Source organism: Anser brachyrhynchus, assembly GCF_964034855.1.
Source record: "Anser brachyrhynchus genome assembly, chromosome: 7".
Lineage (NCBI taxonomy): Eukaryota > Metazoa > Chordata > Aves > Anseriformes > Anatidae > Anser > Anser brachyrhynchus.
The window spans coordinates 21178502-21199898 of record NC_137701.1 but is presented as its reverse complement, the minus strand read 5'-3'; the positions used below and the strand labels follow the sequence as shown (position 1 = coordinate 21199898).

Below are 21397 nucleotides of genomic sequence, written 5' to 3'. Positions count from 1 at the left end.
TATACAAAAACATAAAATCTCTAAAGAATTTAATAATTAGGTATAAAGTGGGGATAGGGATGAGGAAGAGTCCTATTTAACAGAAATCAGATTTTTTAAGAGTGAAATAGTTGTAGTGTGCTAAGAAACCCCGTGTGAGCACTGTATAATGACCTCAGCAGAACAGATCTAGCGATGAAATGGATTGTGGCAGATCAGTAAATGTTGACCAGTGGTCTAGTTTTGCTGCTTTAGGTGTAAAAATAAATACATTATTTATGTAGGATTTCTACATAAGAAGGATTTCTAAGAAAGTAGAGGTCTCAGCAGAGAAAAAATGTATGGCCTAAAGAGCTATTCGGATCTGGTGGATTCTCCTTCTGGGGTAATGGGGAGAGGAAAACCAATTATAATACTACTTACTGTAGAATAGGTTTGGTGAAATATAGCAGTGTTCAGTGTCATGTTTAACGTAAGCTCTGTAGAAAGACAATACAAAAAAGTAATTTTTATTACGTAGTTACAAATGCTCTTTTAGGTGCTTAAATTGTGCTTATTGTATATACTCAGTGACATTAAAAAGTATTCACATCTGCATTAATTTGTAAGCATTTGTTAAATAAACAATTGTTAGTTCAGACTTCATTATATATTCAGACTTTGTATTCATTTTAGAACTCAGTAGTGTGTTTTGATGTTAGATATAAGAACAGAGAAACAAGGCAATTCATCTCCCTTACCGCCTTTTCATTTTCATGTACGAAGCTTGTTTAAATCCTTTAGGGAGAAAAATGAGTTTAACCCAATTTTTGTGAGGTGTTTCTGTAAATAAAATTATTTTGCTTAACTTCAAAGCCTGAGTAGACTTAAAAACCCTCATTTTTGTATACATTGTTTTAGATAATATATTACTGTTATGCTTAAGGAATGGTGTAAGTAATGATGGAAACATCTTTGATCTGCCTAGATTTTTAAGAAATCAGATTATTTGAGATGGGAAGCACAGCCTGGAGTAAAAGGAGAGAAATGGATGGTTACCGTATCTTGATTTCAGAGAATGATCACATTTACCTTTTTTCCTGTCCCAATTTTAGGAAGTCCTATATTGACTAAGCTAGCTTCCCAGAAAAGATTCAAAGCCTTTCTCCTGCAGCCTGTATGTAGGAGATAAGCCCTTGAAATGCTATGAAAAAGTGTAAACAAATAAAGACTTCTTAAAAGAAAGCAAGTTCTAAAATGACAGTCTATCTTTTTTCCTAGTTATGTATTCACATGAACTTTGGTAAATAGGTACTCATTAAAGAGTGACTTGCAGCAAGTCTTATATGCCTGGATCCATATTGGGAAATGAAGAGAGAGAAAATGAAGTATGCTAAATGTCCTTCTTGCATTTCTTTGGTAATTTAACTCTTCCAGTATTTGCATGAATGTAAGATGGTTTAATCGTTACCAACAGGTACAGGAAGATGCTTGCTTACATTTACAGGACCCAATTAGTTGCAGCTATTGGTAATCAGTAGCTTACCATGATGCAACATTTGGACAAAACAGAATTCTGTAATATCACCAAGTCCCTAGGAGGGATTACTGCTGATCAGGATTAAGATGAACATATGGAGCAGTGGAAAATGACTTGTTCTTTACTCGTTCAGTTCACTAAGGCTGCCAAGTCATTTTTGAAAGCCAGCAAATATACGTACCTTGGTTTGTGTGCTTTTATGCTTTTCATGTTGTTTTTGCTTTTCATTTGAGAAGCATCACTTCTTTAGCTAAAGACTGTAATAAATGTATTTGCTTAAAAATAGAAATGTTTAAAAATTACTTCCTTTGTTTTACAGAACACTTCACCTGCATTATAAAGGTGCTTTTCACTTTATTGTATACTCAAGCCTTGGCAGCACTTTCTGTTAAATGTAGTGCTGAAGATAGAATGGTATGGAAAGAGTCAGGAGCTCTCAAAAAGGTTGGTTACGTTATTAAAACATTTATGAACTTTTGCTTATGTATTTCTGGTAGAAGTGTAACACTTGTCTCTACTTATATCTAATCTGCATATAATAATTTGCTTCTCCTTCACAGAAATCCAGTATTTTGTTTCTGCATGTGCTATTTTTGCAGGCTTTGCAGGTTTTAGGAAAAGCTTCTAGTTCCAGAACTAAATTTCAGATATGAGAATATAACTATTTAGTATCACTCTTGAGTTCGTTACAATGGTGTGCAGTAAAGGTAGTATTCTTTCCAGTGAAACTGAAGCCTTACTAGGCTTCAATGTATTGATTTAATGCGTTCCTTTACAGAACAGGTAGGCAAGTAAGCTTGCTGCTAGAAGAATACTTAGTCTTTTTCCTGTTTATTCATGCTATTCATGGCTAGCCATGCACATTTTTCTGAATTTGCAGTCCAGAGTGCTCTTATGAGGAAGAGGCAGAGAGGAATTTAGGAAATTTCTAAACCAGACAGGTAAATATTTCCCTATCACGTGCTTGCCTTTTGATAGCATTTGCAAGTATAGTGACATTGAGCTGATTGAATGCCAGTTGCTACCAAAAGATACGGTTCCCTTAGCCATCCTACACATCTCACACTTTGTCGTGCACTGGCGCTGTCGTTCACTTCAGTTAGTTTTCTGCTCCATGGATTGATTGCCCAGAAGGTGAGAAGAGTGCCAGTGCAGACCAAGAGAAAGGATGGAAGCGTTGGGGCCAGGAGAGGATATGGGAACAGGAATATCCCTTTATACAACAGTTGGCTCTTAGATTATGTTGGCTGTGTAACAGAAGACACACTGAGAAACACGACCTGCTTTTCACATTTAAGTCCTATTTGGTGTACTGGTCTGTCACTACCCCCAAGGTACTAAGTAAAAATTATCTGCTGACCAAACTGCTGCTATGCAGAACTTTTTTCCAGACTTGCATTAAGCATTTGAGATCACAAATGCAATACTGCATTTTGTTAGCTCTCCCTTCACCCCCTTCTTTCAATACCTTGTCATATTAGAATTTCAAGAACACCTGCTTGAAAACATTGGTAATGTTGCTGGTGAGATTTTATTGCTGGATCTTCTGGGGCTGGGGAGGAGGTTGCATTTTTCTTTTTACTTCAGTGACTCCCAAATGATAGATTATTTTGCAGTTTTAAATTCTTGGTAGAAGGCATAAGAATATATTAAAGTGTTACCAGTTTATATTCTCTCGTAGTCCATGGACTGCCTTTTTGTTAGTAGCAGAAGTTGGGATTTATCTGAACATGCACTTAAAATGCTTAATTTGTTTACAGTTAGAGATTTTATTGTGTGAAAGTAGACTTAGGGCATGTGGTAGGTAGGCTTGCTACCTATTAGTACTAAGTTGTTTTCTTATAGAAGCGTAAAAGCATTTGCAGAACACAAAGGGTATTTGTGCTTTAGGCTTACAAATAATGATAATGTCTCAGATAATGGATTTTTGAAGTAGCTATTTCTTTTGATATTAAAGACAGCATTTTAGTAGAATTTTCGCTAGCATACTTGTCTTTGGATATTAAGGCTGAGTGGAAAATGGTAGTCTTTTAAACAGTATGTTACGGTTAATGGATGCTGTTATCTAGTGTAGTTCAACTAACCCAAACTTTATCAGTTTGAGAATTTTGCCTCTTCTCCTGTGAGAAGCCCATTGGAAGCTGACAGTTTTCCAAGTGGGAGAGCAAAGAGGAGGTAAATAAGGACAGTGTTCCGTGCCACATAAGCACTGTACTGAGAGCATCTCTCTCTCTCTTGGAAACATCCTCTTCCTTCCTCTTGTCTGTCTTGTGTAGATCATCTGTGTACAGAGGTCCAAGTTCTGATAGCAGCTTGGCTGTATGTGCTTAGGTTGATCTCTACATTATTCTCAACCCTTCAGGGACTCCTACTCTTTTTTTTTTTTGGGTTTCCATCTCAAGTGTCTTGCAGCTTTGCAGAAGTCCCACACTGAGCTTGTCCTTCCTCAGATGTATTTCCAGTTTCTTTCCCTCCTCCTCATCCAGCATAATGCTGCCTGGACCCCGTGTGTTCAAGAGAATTTTGTGCACCGAGGGCTGGTCAGTGGTAATCACACAGATCCCACTTCCTCTCTCCCAGCAGTTCTGCAGCCCATCTCTTCTTTCAGCCTCCACTTTCTTGCTAGTGCCTAGAAGCAGACATGAGCTTAGCCTTAGTCCTCAAGTGAACTCTTTTGCTTTGCTTGTGACAAGGGAAGTCAGTTTTTGTTTAGAAATCCAACTTCTTTCTTCAAAGTTTCTTGAGGACCTAATGGTTTTAAATGTATGGTTCAGGCTGTCTTTTTTTTACATGCTGACAATACTGACATTTTGATCCTAGGATGACTACACAGATCATGCCTTACTTAACTTTTTTATTTTGTGGATAATGCCAAGTGAATCTTTGTTTGGTGTTCTAGACATCAAACTTGAGCTGAAGTCTTGCCTCTGTGTTACTGACAAGCGATCAAGCAACCAACACAGCTCAAAATACATATCCAATCGTGTTTTCCCTGGAAATAATCTTTTATGACTTAGCAGTATTCCCATAGTTATTTTTCTTATTTCTGTTTCTGATGGCTTTCCATATTTGTTGCCTTTGAATGATGTTGCACAAAGTTAAGTGGCTAGTCTTTCCACTAAATAATTTTTCCCATCTCTAGTAGATACGGTTCATTCCAAACCCAGCGCTCCATTTTCTCATAGACTCGTTTCAATTTACAAAAGATGGCAGGTGTTCTGTAACTCACTCTGGTTGGTGCATTTTAGAAAATAATATTTTTTTGTTAAAATTAATTTTATTCAAATTCTGTCAAAACACAATGTGTCCATAAAGCAATTTTTCCTAACCTTAAACATTTTTTATACTCACACCCAAAAATGGGAAACGCACAGGAAAGTGTTTTCATATAATTCAGTTAAGGACATAAGTACTTTAAGTAGCAATTCACATTTCACTGTATGAGCTAAATGTGTTCCCCTTCTGTAGAATTAGATTTTCAATTTTTTTAAACATGCATCTTTAAGTCAAAATTCATGTGTTGATTAAAAGGAAACGTACTTCATCGCTGTTACTTCTGCAGAAAATTTTCTCCTTTTTGTGACTTGTGTATTTTTTTCTCCTTATTTTCAGAATACATCCGGTGGAGAAAAATCTTGGGAAGTATTGCTGGGTCATGTGGTTAGTGAGCTGTCTAAGGGGAAGATATTCGAAGAAGGAGAGACTGAAGAATTAACAGTGGTATTGGCAAACCTCTTGGAAATGTATACAGCGTATCCCCCTTTCCATCTCTCATTTAATTCTTTCAGCCTAGTTGTTATAATGAGTTTTCTCTGATCTTGCTAAAGATTGCAGTACAACTCTTATTTTCTGGATCAAAGCACATCCCCTTGGGACAGTTTGCCTGTGCAAATCTTTCTTTTAGTAATACCATATAGGGACAATGCTGAGAAAGTTATCAACAAATATTTCTTATAATTGTGTTTTCTAATCATGTGTACAAAAAGCCTTTCAGAAACTTTGAAAACTGAATATTTAAGTAGAAAAAATATGGGGGGGTGGTGAGAATTGAGGTGGGGGTGTGGAAAAACAAAATTATTTCAGATTATTAGTGAAATGCCAGCCTTTGGAACTTATGTTTGTTTAATGCACTCTGTTTAAGGTGTCCTTAAATAACGTTTGGTTAATACTGGAGTTTCTTTCATAGGAGACAGCTTATCCGGGGCAGAATATAGTAATTGCTTTCTTCCCCTCTAGGTAAATCCTGATTCTGTAGAGTGCTATCTGCAACAGTTCTGCCTACCTTTCCTCAGGATCACCAGCCTTCTTCAACACCATCTTTTTGGAGGGGATTTACCTAGCTGCCAGGTACAGGCTGGAAGGTGCACACTCACATTTAAAAGCTAGAAATTTTGAAAACAAACAAACAAACAAAACCTTCAAAGGTTGTTTTTTTGTTTGTTTTTTTCCCATGGTATATATTTTCTCTCCTGAGTGTTTTTTTTTTTTAATCATATTTTCTAGCATTCCTCTGCAGCACTGCGTCATTGTTTCTCTTATAAATCTTTTTTTGTCAATTTCCCTGAAAAACAATGTGTATTAAAAAAACATCAAATACATATTTATTTTATCAGGTCATACTTACCTGTCTATAAAATACCAACATAGTTTTAAAGCTTGTACTGCATTTGCAGAGATTACATAATTTCCACACAGATTGGACTTCAGTCCTGAGTTTGCTTAATGTTTGTTAATATTTGGGACTTTATTCTTAGAGACTTCATATCAGCATACAATTATGTTTAAGCTCCATACATTTTAAGCTGATTCAAATAGAGTTTGCTGCAGATCTTCCCTGCTTCCTTGCATCATAATTCTCATACCTGAAACTGATAGGAGCCATTTTGGGTTTTATTGTGTGATGGTTGTTTGTTTTTATTTTCTGACCAGTTTTATTTTGAGAACCTAATCTGAGGTAATTTGAAGACATGGATTCTTTTCTCTGTGTGAAGATGTTCTAGCACAATGATGCTAATATCTTTACAGTTGTTATTGGAATAGACACGTTTTTATGTGAACTATATATAGTTTAATAAACTATAGAAATTCAAAGCATAGGTATTAATTTAAAACTTCTGGTTTTGTATCAAAAGGAAGATGAAGAATTCACAGTTCTTGCAAGCTGCCTAGGTCTGTTACCATCTTTTCAGTCTTCTGATCAATTCACCAGTGCCTCTTGTCTCAATTGGCCAGTGCCAGCATTTGACATGATATCACAGTGGTGCTCAGAATTGGCTTCATTTGCAGACAGACATCCAGACCAAGTAAAGGTATGTAGCAAAATTACTTTCAAAACGGTGCTAATGTAGGAGCAGTTTTTGCTTGTTTCACTGTGTACGTCCTCTCCTTTTGGATAAGGATCTCCGAACCTGGCTTGTAAATGAGAGAGGAATTGTAATCAGAAATGTTAGTGGATATAGACATAAAAAGAAGATGCATGTCAACACTTTAAGTCCACCTCTCCTAAGTTAATGGTGTTAAAAAGCAGGGCAGACGCTTTCCTGGCTCTGCAAAGTGTGTCTGTCTCTTAATGTTTTGCGGATGTAAATTATGGTGTTGCAAATGAAAATTTGAATACTAAGATGAACCTTAAAATACAGTTGCTGCCAATTGATAGGCATTTGAGAGAGATTGCAGTGAAATTGATGTTCTTTTCATGATTGAAAAGGGACAGGTGCTATTCTTGTGAAGAAAGATCCCATCTGACCCTTATGCCCATCAATTATAAAGCCAGTAAGATAAAGTAGGTTGAAGCAAAACACAGAAGTGTCTTTAAAAATAGATAGATAAATTGGACAGCATTTTCAAGAGCAGAAGAGAACAGTTAGGCCTGAAACCAGTATTTACATAGTGCCTGGTTTTCCAAAAATTTTCGAGTGCTGATCAGTTCTTAATGACCTCAAAATGCACAGCAGTTTTGAAAATCAGGCAGATGTCTTCATATAACAGTTACATAGCCTAACTTCCTTCTGTTCTGTTTTGGAGAGTTTGTCTAAATTTTATTTAAGAGACAGCTTTTATAATCATTGCCAGGGTTTGGCAGTGGTGTGTTGGAAGTTTCTGAGATAAATTTTTGATGCAGATAGTGAGCAGCAGTCTTCCCCATAGGCCAATCTTAATCCTCTTTGCTTTAGTGATGAAGGTTTTTTTTCACTTAGTGTCATGTTTAGAAAATCCTTGGAAAAAGGTTAGCTCTCCTTTTTTAACTGTTACAAAAGTGACCACAAAGAGGGTGTTCACCAAAGTTAGGCAACTGTTGCAAGACACTTCTGAATTTGTCAAATAGAGAAGAATTGAGAGATTTTTAAATAGCATGCTTCCTTTCTTTGGTATTCTTTTCTTAGTTCTGAATAAATTAATGTGTAGAACTCATAGATTGTTCTTATCTTCCTTCTAGGCTTTGCTTATCCAGGAACCTAAGTGGGACTTGCCACGCCTCCTTCAGTTGCCTGAGAATTATAATACCATTTTTCAGTATTATCACAGAAAGACTTGTACTGTTTGTACCAAGGTTCCTAAAGATCCTGCTGTTTGTCTAGTTTGTGGTACTTTTGTATGCTTGAAAGGACTGTGCTGCAAACAACAGAGTTACTGTGAATGTGTACTGGTAAGAGAAAGAATTCCAGTTCTGTAATAGATTCTTACACTGATAGATGATTTTTAACTCCATCACTTAGTCTGGATGTTTTTAGTATAAAAACGTGTTTGTATAATGTTTATTGCTCGTTTCTGATAGATGGACCTAGAGTGGATTCTGAAGAGCAACTTTATTAACCTTTTTAAGCCCCTGGCCCTATTTGCCTCTTTGAAAAACTCTTAGAAAGCCACTGTGGGCTATGTTGACACATTGTTTTCATGCACAACCTATTGGAATTTGTCTGCATCCAGAATGCTTATATATCATTTTAGTTTTCCTCTGTTTTGTTGCCTTGATTTCTGTGTACATAAGAATATCAATGTATGTTTGTATTTTTTCTTTCATGGAACGTTTTCTGATACCTGACCATCTACTAGTGATCTACAGACTATAGCTAAACAAGCATCATTTTAAGGCCTTCAACTTCAATTCAGCAGCAAATTTTTCTAGTCAGCTTATATTTAAGTTCCTTTAGGAACCTGAGCTGGACAGCATCTAGTATCACTTTCCTGTCCATGAATAAGGTTTGCTTTGAGAGCTGTTCTGTTTCCTGTCATAGAACAGTTATTAGAAGATTGAAACTACATGGGCTTCACAAAACTGAGGGGAAATTTCTTGGGGAGCTATTTACAAATGGGACGTAAAATCAAACCCAAAGAAGTTCCATACGGATCTTGGACCTTTCCAAAATTCTTTGCACTCACCTTTCTCTTTTTTCTACTGCTATTATAGTGGAAGAATGAGAGGTGAGCAAAATTTAAAATGTAAATGTAAATAACAGTTCAGGTGTCAGCTTCATGCAAACAAAGTTATAAAGAAAAATAATTAAAGATACATTTAAATAATTACGTAAGATTTTAGTCAGTGGGGTTACAGCCTCTAATTGTCGTAATACTATATGGAAAACCACAGATTTTTTTATTGACAAAATGAATTGATTGTAAATGCCACAATCTGTATTAACTAGTAGTGAATGACCTATTGAAGCAAGCAGGAATTAATTTTAAAAATTATTAGTTTTGTAGAGCTGTAGACTAGGTCTGTGAGTGTGGATAGAGAAAGCAAATGTTCATCTGCAGACACCATTGTAAAAGAGGAAATGGTAATTTTTTTTTCAGAATACTTATTCTTGCCATCTATGCAAAATATTTGCTCATGCTATACAACAACAAATACAAAATATTGTTGAGAATATGTTTGCTCATTTTTCTTAGGTAACTTGACAGGATAAAGAGCATCTTTCCTTTTTTAATCAGACAACCATTTTTGTATGCTGAAGTTGTTATGGCGGCACAAGACATGGACTTCTAGTTTGCTTCGAGAATTTGGGGGCAGGCTATACTTTGTCAGGCTGTTCCTTAGTAAATAATGTGTGTATGTTAGTTCAAGGAAAACTAGTTACTATTTGGAAAATATTTTTGTTATAAAACTGACAGTCACTAACTGAATCTTTGTACTCTTCCTTTTCTACACCCATAATATTACAGCATTCTCAAAACTGTGGAGCCGGGACAGGAATATTTCTTTTGATTAATGCATCTGTAATCATCATCATACGAGGTCATCGTTTCTGCCTTTGGGGTTCTGTTTATCTAGATGCACATGGTGAAGAAGACAGAGATCTTAGGTAATGTTTTAATTACAAGTGTTTTATTGTTGCTGCTCTGTGTATTATCAACTTTATATAATGCAATATCTGCAGTAACAGATAAAAATACCTACCTTCCTTGAGGGAAAAACTCCCATTTTCTGCAAGTTAGACTGATCTTGGTTTTGGAGGCCCAAATCATGTGTAATAATGAACAGAGTAATTGTGTAATCATGAACATGTACTCATGAACAGAGTTAGATGTATCAAGTGCCCACCCAGCAGGATTCAATTCTGAATGTTCCAGCGGGAAATACGTCTCTCTCAAATATGAAAATTGTTGTTTGGCCTTCAATCAAACAAAGCGGTTGGTTTCCAATGTAGGAAAGCTACACATACCTGAAAGAACAATAATTGTTCTCTGGATTCTGCTATCCAAGAGGGAAAAGGGAAAGTACCAGCAGCTATTTTACTAAAAACAAAACCAACAGCCCCTTCACCAATAAGAATGTGTGCTTCCACTGGGGAAAAAAATATATACAAATATCCCACGTTATTTATATTAATAATGAAACTTTTCCATTTATTTGGTGTATTAACCATTATTGTTGTTTTTTTAACAGGCGTGGTAAACCTCTCTACATATGCAAAGAAAGATACAAAGTGCTTGAGCAACAGTGGGTGTCTCATACTTTTGATCATATCAATAAAAGATGGGGGCCACATTATAATGGCTTGTAAATCATCATCTTCACACCATATCGCTGTTACCATGAATGAATGCATCTTGACTGACAATAGCTTTAAATGAATGGGAGTTCAGCTCTTTGGCTTGGGGTGGAGTGGGGTATGGGCATAAAAGGGAAATGGAACTTGGTCAACATGTGAAATTTTTGCATAATATGCTGCTGTTGCTATTAAATAATGATACAACAATTTGAAATTAAATCCTCAAAATGGTGTGAGCAATGATTGCACTCAGTAGTCCATTTTTCTTTTGTGTTTTTTTAAGTCCAATATTGTTAAGAAGCACAAGTTTTACTTACCATTGTTAGAGGCTCCAGTGCTACCTGTCAAGTTTTAATTTTTCTCTGCGTGGAGTTGAGTTTTTAGCAATTTTTGCTGAAACTGTATATGTGTACTACATCTACTAAATATGTTGGATAAATTTTCTTTGCCTTTCTTGTGTTGGTTTGAGGTTTTTGCTTAATATGCATTTGTAATTAGACATGAATTGTAAAATGATTGTGAGACTGCATGATAACAATTTGTCTGAAAGTTGAATTTTAAAGAATATTTCACTTACCACAAGAGGTCTATCAAAATATTTCAGGCATTACTGAAAACTTATGCTTTCTCAGGAATTTCATAGATTTCTTTTCCTCCATAAAGCACATGAGATAGCTGTAAATTAGGTAGCTTATTGTTCTTAATGTAATCCAGAACACACATTCATTCTTTTTTCTCTTCCAGAGATGAGATTTTTTTCCATATTAATTGAATAAACTGTTAGTGATAACACATACAGAAATTGCTGTATATAGAGAATTTGTATGGCACCCAACATGGAGATCCCAGTTATAGGTGTAATAACCATAAGCCTGCCTGCTCCTACAAACTAGATGTATGTTTCAGAATGATTGGTTTGGAAATGTGCAGGCTATTCTACAAATGAAACATAATTTTGTATCTTTCCTGCTACTTCAGGAGGTTCTTCCATATTGTATTTGTTCAGAGTAATCACTGTTCTTTCTGCTTGGTTTCCTAAAAAAGGAAAACAAACAAAAAAAAGAGAGGTAGCCTATGTAAACAACCAATGTGTGTGCAGCCTCACTGGAAGAATGCCAAACCAGTTCATGTTTAGAGGTCTAAAAAAATAAATAAATCATGAGAACAGGCATGAATGGGCTAAACCCCACACTGTGTAAGTAGGCAGGAAAGATCACAGTTAAAATAATGATATGTAATATATCGCCACTAATGTTTTTCACAGGTGTTGGACATACATTGGTTATTTCAGTACTACCTAGCACTTTCTGGTAGTTTTGACTTTCATAGCTTGCGTGTAAAATAAAATTTATATGTGTAAAATAAAAACACCTTATGATAAAACCACATATACAATGAAAACAGTTCCCCAGTGGAAGTCATTATCTAGTGAAAAGTGTATAGGGGAAATAAAATGACTGTATAGCAATCAAGGAGAATGGACAGAAGGAGAAGTGAGTAAATACAATGAGTTTTTCTGGATACCTGCAATTCAAAAACCCCACAATAATGGATGCTGTTTTTTATACAGACATATAAATATATATATATATTTCAAAAGTATTACAGTACTTCCTGTAAGATTAGAATTACTCTTTCACTAACTAAACAGCTATGTCTTTTCCAAAATATTACTTTTTTGATACTGTATCATAAGTTCTGCCTGTAATATTTTTGCATTGCTCATTATGAATATCAGGCCATTTTGTAAGTGTGGTTGAAGAGCAAAAAGATTCTTTACGTCTCCAGCATAACATTATTACAGGGCTCATGAACTTGAGTAATCTGTAGTTTGAAGCTCCAATGTTATATTTACAAGAGATAACGTATCCAGAATTTGATTACTGTGTTCTATTTGAAATGGAACGTTCTCTGGTTGTGCATATGGATGTGAAGCAAAGCTATTAGCCTTAACTTTAACATTTGGGTATTTCATAGTGTTTATTTTAGTACTGGTGAATTAGTCACCAGTCAGTTAAAAAACACAAAAAAATTACTTTGTTGAAAATTGTACTTGAATATCCTTGCATGCTGCTAAACAAGAATTTTGATTTCCCCCATTACTTTTTTTATCCTACTTTATTAAGCTAACCTTGAAAAATAACAGGTCCAAACTAGAGTGGCGTGTGTGTATTACTCAAATGTTCTGGTGTGATATCCTGTATGAATGATCATTTAAGTACAGTACATTACTGTAGAATCTAAGTCAACCTTTAAAATGCATCAGAGGACTACAAAACTAGGAATACAGTAATCGACGTTGTAAGATATGTTAATAAAAGTCTACTGTCAATCTGTGTGTTGGTGAAATTTTTTCTATCCACCCTAGTCATCCAAAATACAATCATTACTGAATTCCACGCAATAGCCAGGCAGTTTTTTAAATGTTAAAAATTTAACCATGCAAAGTACTTTCCATAAAGAACAATTCTGGTATTTTTTTCTTTGTTACTTACATACAGTTGTGTATGATTAATAATTTGGATTATTTTATATTGCTTATAACTACACCACTACAGTTGTACTTACTTTTATGCCTGCTATTACATTGTTGCTGCTGCAAAGTGCTAACATTAAAATGCTGAGTTAAGAAACTGTCCTGGGAAAACGATGCTTGATCTTCTGTCAAATCTGCTTCTGAAATAACTTTTACTGCAAAATTTTGAATGGATATATTTGTTTATTAAACTTTTCCTTTTCTTTTGACCTTTGACACACTTGGTGAAGCAGTCTTGATTGTTACTACCTTTGCATAAATAGCATTGGTTTTTAGTGGTGGCCTGAAATTTTCAGTGAAGATTTTCACCACCTCTGCAATAGGAATCTTGCATAACTCACTGTATTGCACAAGCAAATGGCATTTTTCCTTCAAAAAGTGCTTGTTTTGCTCCAGTATCCAACAATTGTTTTTTTTCTTTTGGAAATTTTACTTTTGGAATCCCATGAGATCAGTCTGTGCTGTGTGTATATAGCTGCCAGAGGAGACAGTAAATTACTGTGCAGATCTGTATAAGATTTAGATGTAATTTTCATCTAAACCAGATTCTGCAGTCCTGCTTTGCACTCCGTATTTTCAGAGGTGAGGCTAATGATGAATGGAGGCTGTCTGAGCATTAACCTCAATAAGAATGAAGTGATGCTGTGTGCAGAGTAGGAAAACCACAGGAGTGGGCTGACCCAGTGTATGGAGGGGTTCACAGCTCTCTATTAAATCAACTCCCAGGGCTGATGGAGTGCATGCAATACGAGGAAGCTGGCTGTGTGACAGTTCTCTGTTACATGGATTATTCACTGCAGTAAGTGAGATCCGCACTGTTGGTTTGAAAACCCATGCTACAGGAATGCCTTCTGGCAGGGAATAGTGCTCTGAGCACCCAGTCATGTTTTCTTGGACAGGCAGTTGTTTGCCTGCACAAGTGCTGTTATGCTGACAAGAACCCCAACTGCTGCAAGTCCAGCCTTGGGACTTGCTGCTTCTGCCAGTATAAGGTCCTGTCACTGCAGCTGTAATCCTGCTAGGATGTACTAGCTATTAGTTTCTGCAGATGAATGTGGTTAAGTAGGAAAAGTGTATTCTCGGTGAAGTCAAATACTTCATGAATTCTTAGTTGTATAAACAGGCAAAATGTTTTAGTAAACTAAAGATTCCTTTTAATTGGTAAGTTTTTAGATTCTTCTTAATACTCTATCATTTGTAGTTTCTCATCATTAGGACTATTCAGGAAATTTAATGCGGCATGCTTCAAATGCTGTGCTTCTTTGAAATATTATTGAGAAAACACAATTCAATCTTGTTAAATAAATGACAGTTTTAAAAGCTAATCTTACTACCCAAACCCACGATTTTTGCAATGTGTGCTTATGCAAGGTACAGGAAAAAATATGTTTGAAAAGCGTTTTAAGTTTAGCTTTGAGTCCCACTTAGAATGTTTCAAAATGAGCCTCTATAAAAATACCATAATTTAAAAAGCCATTTCCTGTAATTCTGTTACTTGATGTAGAACAGGCTTGTCTCTTAATTTGTGAAAACAGGAGCTGGTTCCATGGAAACCCCTCACATCATTGAGTGGTTTACTACCCAATAAGCAATTTATTATTCCTTTTGTCTTTATCCCTAGTATGTACCACGTGGGTGGTAGACATTTCCACTTCTATTGAGTAGGGAAACAAATGTTTTAAGGACTGGAGCTGAAGTACTTTTTTTTTTTTTCCCCTTCCATTACTTAGCATCACGGAGCAGGAATTTTCTAGGAGAAAAATTTCACCGTAGAGTTGAATTCCCTTAGTCAATTACTTATGCTGTTTATAATTTATGTATATTTTAGCTATCTGAATTGCTTACAGCTCTTCTTGTCTAACACATTTCTCATCGCAGGATTTCTTTCAACTTTTACTAAGCTACTCACAAATAAAGTAGATAATGTACCTTTGTCTGGTTTTCAGGTGTCAAGGAATATTTTTTGCACCTGACCTACTATCAACAAAGGATTATAAATATGCACATAGGACTTCAGTGAGCAATGGTCCTTTCATGCTTTGTTCTGTTTCCATGCTTTTTTTTTTTGTTTTCATGGTTTATTGCCTCCAATCTGAAATGTTGCCCCTTCCCACAGAGAGATTTTGGCAGTAAATAAAATCACCGTAAAGTTAAAATTGGTTTGTTTCCCACAGCCAACCATGACTCTAGATATACTGATCTCTCTTCAATACTTCTACATTTTTTTTTCTGCTAGAATCTGCTATTACAAGAAACAAACATTCTGAGAGTCAAAGATGCTTATTATGTTTCATGAGTCTGACACTCTATTTGTACAATTGATACTTTACAGCACATGATTGGTGTCAGTCAAATAACCTTCAGACACTTAGCTACTCAGAAATGGCTTATACTTTCATTTTATCCCTTTTATCCCTTATCAGATTACTTTTTTTAGTCAAATGCCTGATAATAGCAACACTTCATAATGAAAATAAACCATTCACCTTATACAAAGAAAAGAGTATTTAAAAAAAAAAAGTAAATGGGCCTTATTAGTCTGTCAGTGAAATATCTATCACTGTTTAAATTGTGGGCAGAATTAGTGAATATTACTCATATGATATGATTTTACAAGTCTCATCAGTCTAAAGAAGAAATCCGAAACAATCTCAAGCTCAGTTATTTCAGTAAAGCTCCTCTGTATGAGTGTATTTCCAAGGATGCTGCACATCTGTTGTATCTGGTCCTCAAAAAAGCACGTCAAAAGACATGTTACATTGGTGAATACCAACAAGGTGGTTCCCCTGGCAACAATAAATAGAAAAAAGCTAAGCCCATTCAAATGATCTACCTTTGTAAGCATGTGGCAGCATCGATGGATGTTGAACGCTGAGGGAACTCATTAGAAAGACACGGTGCTGTAAGAAGAAATGAGGCCAATAAAGAACTGTAGATTTCTCTTACCCAGCATTGCTATTGATTTGAGTCATATGCTGCATAATTATTTGGAATTTGCATAGATTATTTTAAAAATGAAATACTGTCTGATTTTTTTTTTTCCTTATGCAGCTTTTTTTCTGTACTATGGAAAAAAAAAAAGACAGAGTCTGGGCCTTGGCTCGGTGGGCTGAGAACTGGCAGCTTTTTCTTTCAGGGGCCCCAACTTCTGCAGGCTTCTGAAGCCTGAACCCTGGCTCTGGGACTCTCCCAGGGAGCTATTAGAAATGATAGGACACCACGGTCTCTGCATACTTTATTTTTTTGTCTTATTTGCTCTCAGAAATATAGGAATCCTACTCTTAGGCAGAGACACAGATAAGGAAAAGAAAGTAGCAAGCGTGATGGGGGAATGATTCTATATGAGCAACGTAGGACGTGATCTGGAAAAGGAGGCAAGCACTGATGCAGGCAGCTCTTATCCCAAGTTCTCCCCGTGAGCAAAGCTGAAGGCTGATGGTAAGAAAGGCACATGCAGAACTAGCTGAGCCACAGAGTTTGTTTCTTTTCTCCAAGATGGTGGCAAACCTTGAACGAGGATGTATTTGTGTTTATTTAAAAGCTGAGAAAGGAAAACTGAAGCAGCACCCCCGTGAGCTGGTAGGACAAGACAGTATCACACAATATGCATTGACTTAGATACTTACAATTCAGAGTGCTCTACCCAAACTTGCATAGCCAGCATTCAAACTGTCACAAGATTTTCATGGAAGTAGTAAAGGTTTCAGCAGTGTCCTCAAAGTCTTCAGCAACCGTTTCTCCTCTTTGAGCAAACCTGTTTAATATTATTATTACTTTAACATCTCATTCATCAGTGTTTATGATGTGTGTAGGTTAATGCAACCAAGGATTCTGTTTGTAATCCCAAGTCCATCTCTGGACAAAGAAAAATGCATAGAGAGACAAACAAGTATTTAAAAACCATGAAGTTATGACTTCTAAGGGGAATAACTGTAGTGAATAATGCTTGTGTATATCCACTTAAAGATTATATATTATGTATCAGGGCATCTCCATTTCTTAATTACTGAAAAAGTAGGTTTCATTACAATGATATGTTTTACGATTAAAGTACTTCCATTTATAATCTGTTGGTTACATGACTGACTACCAGTCAGTAATGTATGTCAATTTAAACATTAACAGATTCACACATGCATGAAAAAAACCACACTGAACAATGTGCAGCAGCTGAACACATCCATAGAATATACTTTGGAAAAGCTCATCAGTTAAATACAGCGTTACTATTTACTGTGAAAAAATGTTCCATACCCATTCAATTCTATAGTATTTTATAACATTTCATTTAATAATAGATTTTTGCTTTTTAGCATCTAACCATGGCCACACAAATTAAGAAACTATTTGATTTTTAAAATACAGTCTAAAGAAAGGCTAGGAGTAACACAATCTCCTGCTGAGCTTGCACTAGACCCACAGTATAAGGGGGTCAATCATCACTGCACATGTAATCAGAACCATGACAACAATTAAGAGTTATTCTTTTCTACTGGAGATTTGCAAGCAAAAAAACCCCAATGGCTGCACTTAAATATGGCTAGTTTCAGTTCAGCTACGGGATAAGCTACGTTCATGTAAACGAGTTTAGGACTGACAACTCTATTTATTACTGCAAACAGTAACGTTAATAATCTGCTGACAAAGAAGTGCAGGTACCAGTAAAGAATGACTAAAAATAAACCTATTCATCCTGTGTAACATTACAAAAATGGAAGGATTATGTGTTCTGAAATTTGTTCTTGCTGAAATGGGCTTGTTAGAATTAATATAACATTTTGTTTGGTTTTGATTTGAACTTACATCTCTAGTTGCCTTTTCAAATTCCTTATTAACGTATTTCTGAGATTCATGGATGACTCTACTGACAAGTTGTGAATTCCAGTTTTACTGGAATGAAGCTATTGCAATGAAAATTGCTGCACCGTGGAAAACCGATGTCTGTTGGGAAATCTACCACATGACATGAAGTCTGCAAGCACACCACTCATGTTGCTCTAGTACAGTGTAATTACCCATTGTGACTGTACCCTCATTGTAAACAGGTGTGTTGAACAGTCTGGTAGAGTTTGGAAACATTATTCTAGCTGGCATGCACGTAGCTAGTGTAAAAGGCAGTAAAAAAAACATCATCACCAGAACAAAGCAAGCTGGTAAATTCTAGAGATGGAAAAGGAATAAAAGGAAAAAAGATTAAGATATGGATAACTATGGATGAGCTTTCGTAATAGAGCTCAGAAAGGTCTAGGTTTTATCAGCCAGAAGACTGATAATCAGGGAAGTTTCTGTAGTTCAAAACCAACAAATAAACTATGAGAGAAATCTAGGAATACCCAGAGCTCCTGAATTTTGTAATTCTTGAGAATACTGAGGAAAGATGTAAAGACTATTACATGTAGATGTTATCTTTGCTTGAATATAGCTTGCTTCTTACGCAAGACAATAAAGAACAATGATGTTTTAGAACTTACTGCACAGCTGAAAGGGATGTTTTTGTGTGTTATAACTTCTGTAAACTTAGGGCATGTAGGATAAGGGCATTTGGATCCCCCTTAGACAAGCCTGCTGGCTGTCTGTGAGGGTCAGCCTGACTAGATGCATGAGCTGTCTGTATTACTATTTGTTATTATACTATTTATATAATTCTATACACAGGAGTTTTGCAACTGTGGACAGAGAAAATAATGGCTTGTGATGAAGGTTTTTGTGTACGCCAGTGTACAAGAATTCAACAAAACAGCAGTAATATGAAAAGGAGCATTGCTCAGCAAAGCTTCTTGGAGACTGTCAGATCACCTCAGTTTCTTTCTAATGCTGCCATGGGCTAAATTCAGAGAAAATGCTGATAACCTGTGTTCCTATCTGAATCAAGGTTTGCCTTCGGTTACTTTCAGTTTTGCTAAAGGATTATTTTGTATTAGTTTACTAGAATGTGGATGCAAGAAAAAATGTGCGTGGATAGGATTACAAAGCTCAGAACCCCCTAATCAAGAGAAAGAATTAAAAAAAAAAAGTATTGTCAGAATGATGACAATTCACCGTTAGAAACTATTGGTCTGTTAAAACAAAATTGGTGCAGCAATGGAGAAAGGGAGTGCAGGAAGAATTTTGTGGATATCATTGCTCCTCAGTCTTTAAAGTTTGCATCTTAAATAATTATGAAAAGATGTATCGTGTAAGAGCCTTCCTCTTAATTTTTTTTTTTATTAAAAATATTACTTACAGACTATTTGCTAGCCCAAAGAAATAGAGATGAGAGCTGATACAGCGCTTTCACATTTACAGTTATATTGGACACTGGAATGAGCCAGACCTGACTGAAGTTGATGAATACCGTAGTTGCTCTTTATTCATAACAGAATAATTAGAATGATAGGAATTGTCACCCAAAACACAGACCCTGGGGAAGGCAGAGCTGAACTGCATGTTTTTGACTATGAAAATAGGTCTGCTCAGTTTGTGGATCTCTAAGCATATGAGACAGAAAAAATTAAACACCTTGTGGAAGAAGCAGAGGGTGGTTGCAATTAGCTGGCAAAATGCTTATGCTGAGATTGGTAGGGAAGAGATTGAGCGAGGAGCCCTAGGAACATGCTGTGCTGGCTTGAAAAAAAGGACTGGCATACTGAGAGCAAGTGAAGAGCCTCCTCCTGTTTGTTTTTTGAAACAAGGAAAAGTGTATCAGAGAAACACCTATCCGAATTTCTCCTATTCAGGCAACCAGAAATAATCTGAAAGATATGATCATGACTAAGCCCCAGTACAGCTATCCATAAAGGGCTCAAAGATAAGAGAAAAGCTTTATAAAGCATTTCTTTCACTGGAACAACTTCTCAAAGCACAGAGGGACCTCAGCTCTCAATTTTGGACAGTGCAGCACACACAGCGACGACTAAGGTGTTTAGAAAGCTTCACTGAAATGCAATACTAATTATACATTTATACGGATTTCTTGCTCTAGCTATTTCTTTAAGACCTCACTAAACATCGCTCTTTTACGGTGTTTAATCGACCTTTCCTGAGAGCCCCCGGGCCCTTACCGCGGGCAGCAGCCGTTACCGCTCTGAGGTGATTTCGCGCCGAAGCCCGCGGGGCCTCAGCGCAGCCCCGGCGGGAACGCTCCTCCCGACTCGGAGCGGGGCGGCCCCCGGCTGCTCGGCTGTGCCTCGGAGCACCGCGTCTCCCCTCACCGTGTGAGGCGAAGCTCGGCTCCTGCCAGCTCCCCAGCCCCGCGGGGCTGCCCCGCCGCGGATGGGGCGGCGGGAACGGGAATCACGCCTCAGCGGAGCCGGGCTTCGAAATGGCGGCCGCCATTTGCCTTGCAGTGCGCTGGCGTTACGAGTCGGGCTGGGGCTGTCACCTCTCTGAGGTAACTCTGAGGGGGTCTGCGCCGCCAAGGCTCGGACCTGCCGCTGGCATCTTGTTTTTTCCTCGGTGCCCTCAAAAGGTCGCCGCGCTTGTATCCGCCAAGCAAATCTGTGGGGGTTGTGCAGATAGCTTGCCCCTGCAGGTCGCTGCCAGCTCTGTCAGTTTTCCAAAGTTTATGTGAAAGCAATACTCGAATAGAAAAACCCTCCGTGGTTTCTACAATGTGAGAAGTAAGTGTGACAGGAGTCAGGCGCATCTGGGCAAAGCCATGAATAACTGAAGAAATGTATACGTTCCCTTAGTACCAAAGTAGGCCTGACTTGCTCTATAGCACTTCTGTGAGTGACCTGCTAATTACTAATGAACCGCGATAAGGTTTGCAAGAACTACAATATCTGATTCCTTTAAATAAATATATGTGTATTTTTCTTCCTCCCTGATACATAGACAGGTACTTTATTAAAGAAAAGGTAACATCTTCAGGCAATACTGCATGCAAATTGAGAACTTATATTATAAAATGTCTTCCTAGTTACTTCTCTAAACATTCTATTCTGTATAAATACAAAATAGTTTTTAGTTTTAATATTTAAAAGCTAATTGTTCACTTCATTCTTCCCTTCAAAATCTCCACTCTGAAATTCCAATTTCATTGGATGGTGAAAACCAAGGATCAGTGTTTTGCCTTGAGATACTTTGAAATAATTAAGTTAAAAACTATTCATATATGAAGATGTTTAATACTGGTTAAGTGTCAGCAAACCAGATGTAGTTTATGAGGTTTTTCTGGCAAAAGCAGTGAATTGGTTATATCTTAGCTTACTGTTGAGTCTTGTGGAATGTATTCTGAAAATATGTTGAACCTCTTTTTTTTTTTTAGACCCTTTTTGCACCCCAGAATTAAAGTCCACTTAATTCCTGATATATGATTTCAAACTAATGTATTATTTTTTCTGACATTATATCCTTTAATCCTTTAGTGTTTATTCAAGTCAATGTAGG

At 36.6% G+C, this 21397-nt stretch overlaps 2 protein-coding genes and 1 long non-coding RNA gene across 5 annotated transcripts in view; 2 read left to right on the top strand and 1 right to left on the bottom strand.

The window, feature by feature from the left end:
* Window positions 1–12826, top strand: part of UBR3 (ubiquitin protein ligase E3 component n-recognin 3) — a 105527-nt gene extending 92701 nt beyond the window's left edge. For all 3 annotated transcript variants that reach the window (XM_080600920.1, XM_080600922.1, XM_080600921.1), the window contains 7 exons: window positions 1818–1942; window positions 5111–5218; window positions 5735–5845; window positions 6631–6807; window positions 7935–8144; window positions 9662–9801; window positions 10386–12826. In XM_080600920.1, the coding sequence (XP_080457046.1) occupies window positions 1818–1942; window positions 5111–5218; window positions 5735–5845; window positions 6631–6807; window positions 7935–8144; window positions 9662–9801; window positions 10386–10503 (989 nt within the window). In that variant the 3' untranslated portion in view covers window positions 10504–12826. The remainder of the gene's footprint in view (window positions 1–1817; window positions 1943–5110; window positions 5219–5734; window positions 5846–6630; window positions 6808–7934; window positions 8145–9661; window positions 9802–10385) is intronic.
* LOC308198524 lies at window positions 12685–20200 on the bottom strand. The gene is made up of 2 exons (XR_013953981.1): window positions 20068–20200; window positions 12685–16781 (listed from the first exon to the last, which is right to left on the bottom strand). It is a non-coding gene; the product is annotated as an uncharacterized lncRNA (long non-coding RNA).
* Window positions 16780–21397, top strand: part of MYO3B (myosin IIIB) — a gene marked incomplete at its 5' end in the record, with an annotated part of 256357 nt that continues 251739 nt past the window's right edge. Inside the window, one exon of the mRNA XM_080600926.1 lies at window positions 16780–20625. The remainder of the gene's footprint in view (window positions 20626–21397) is intronic.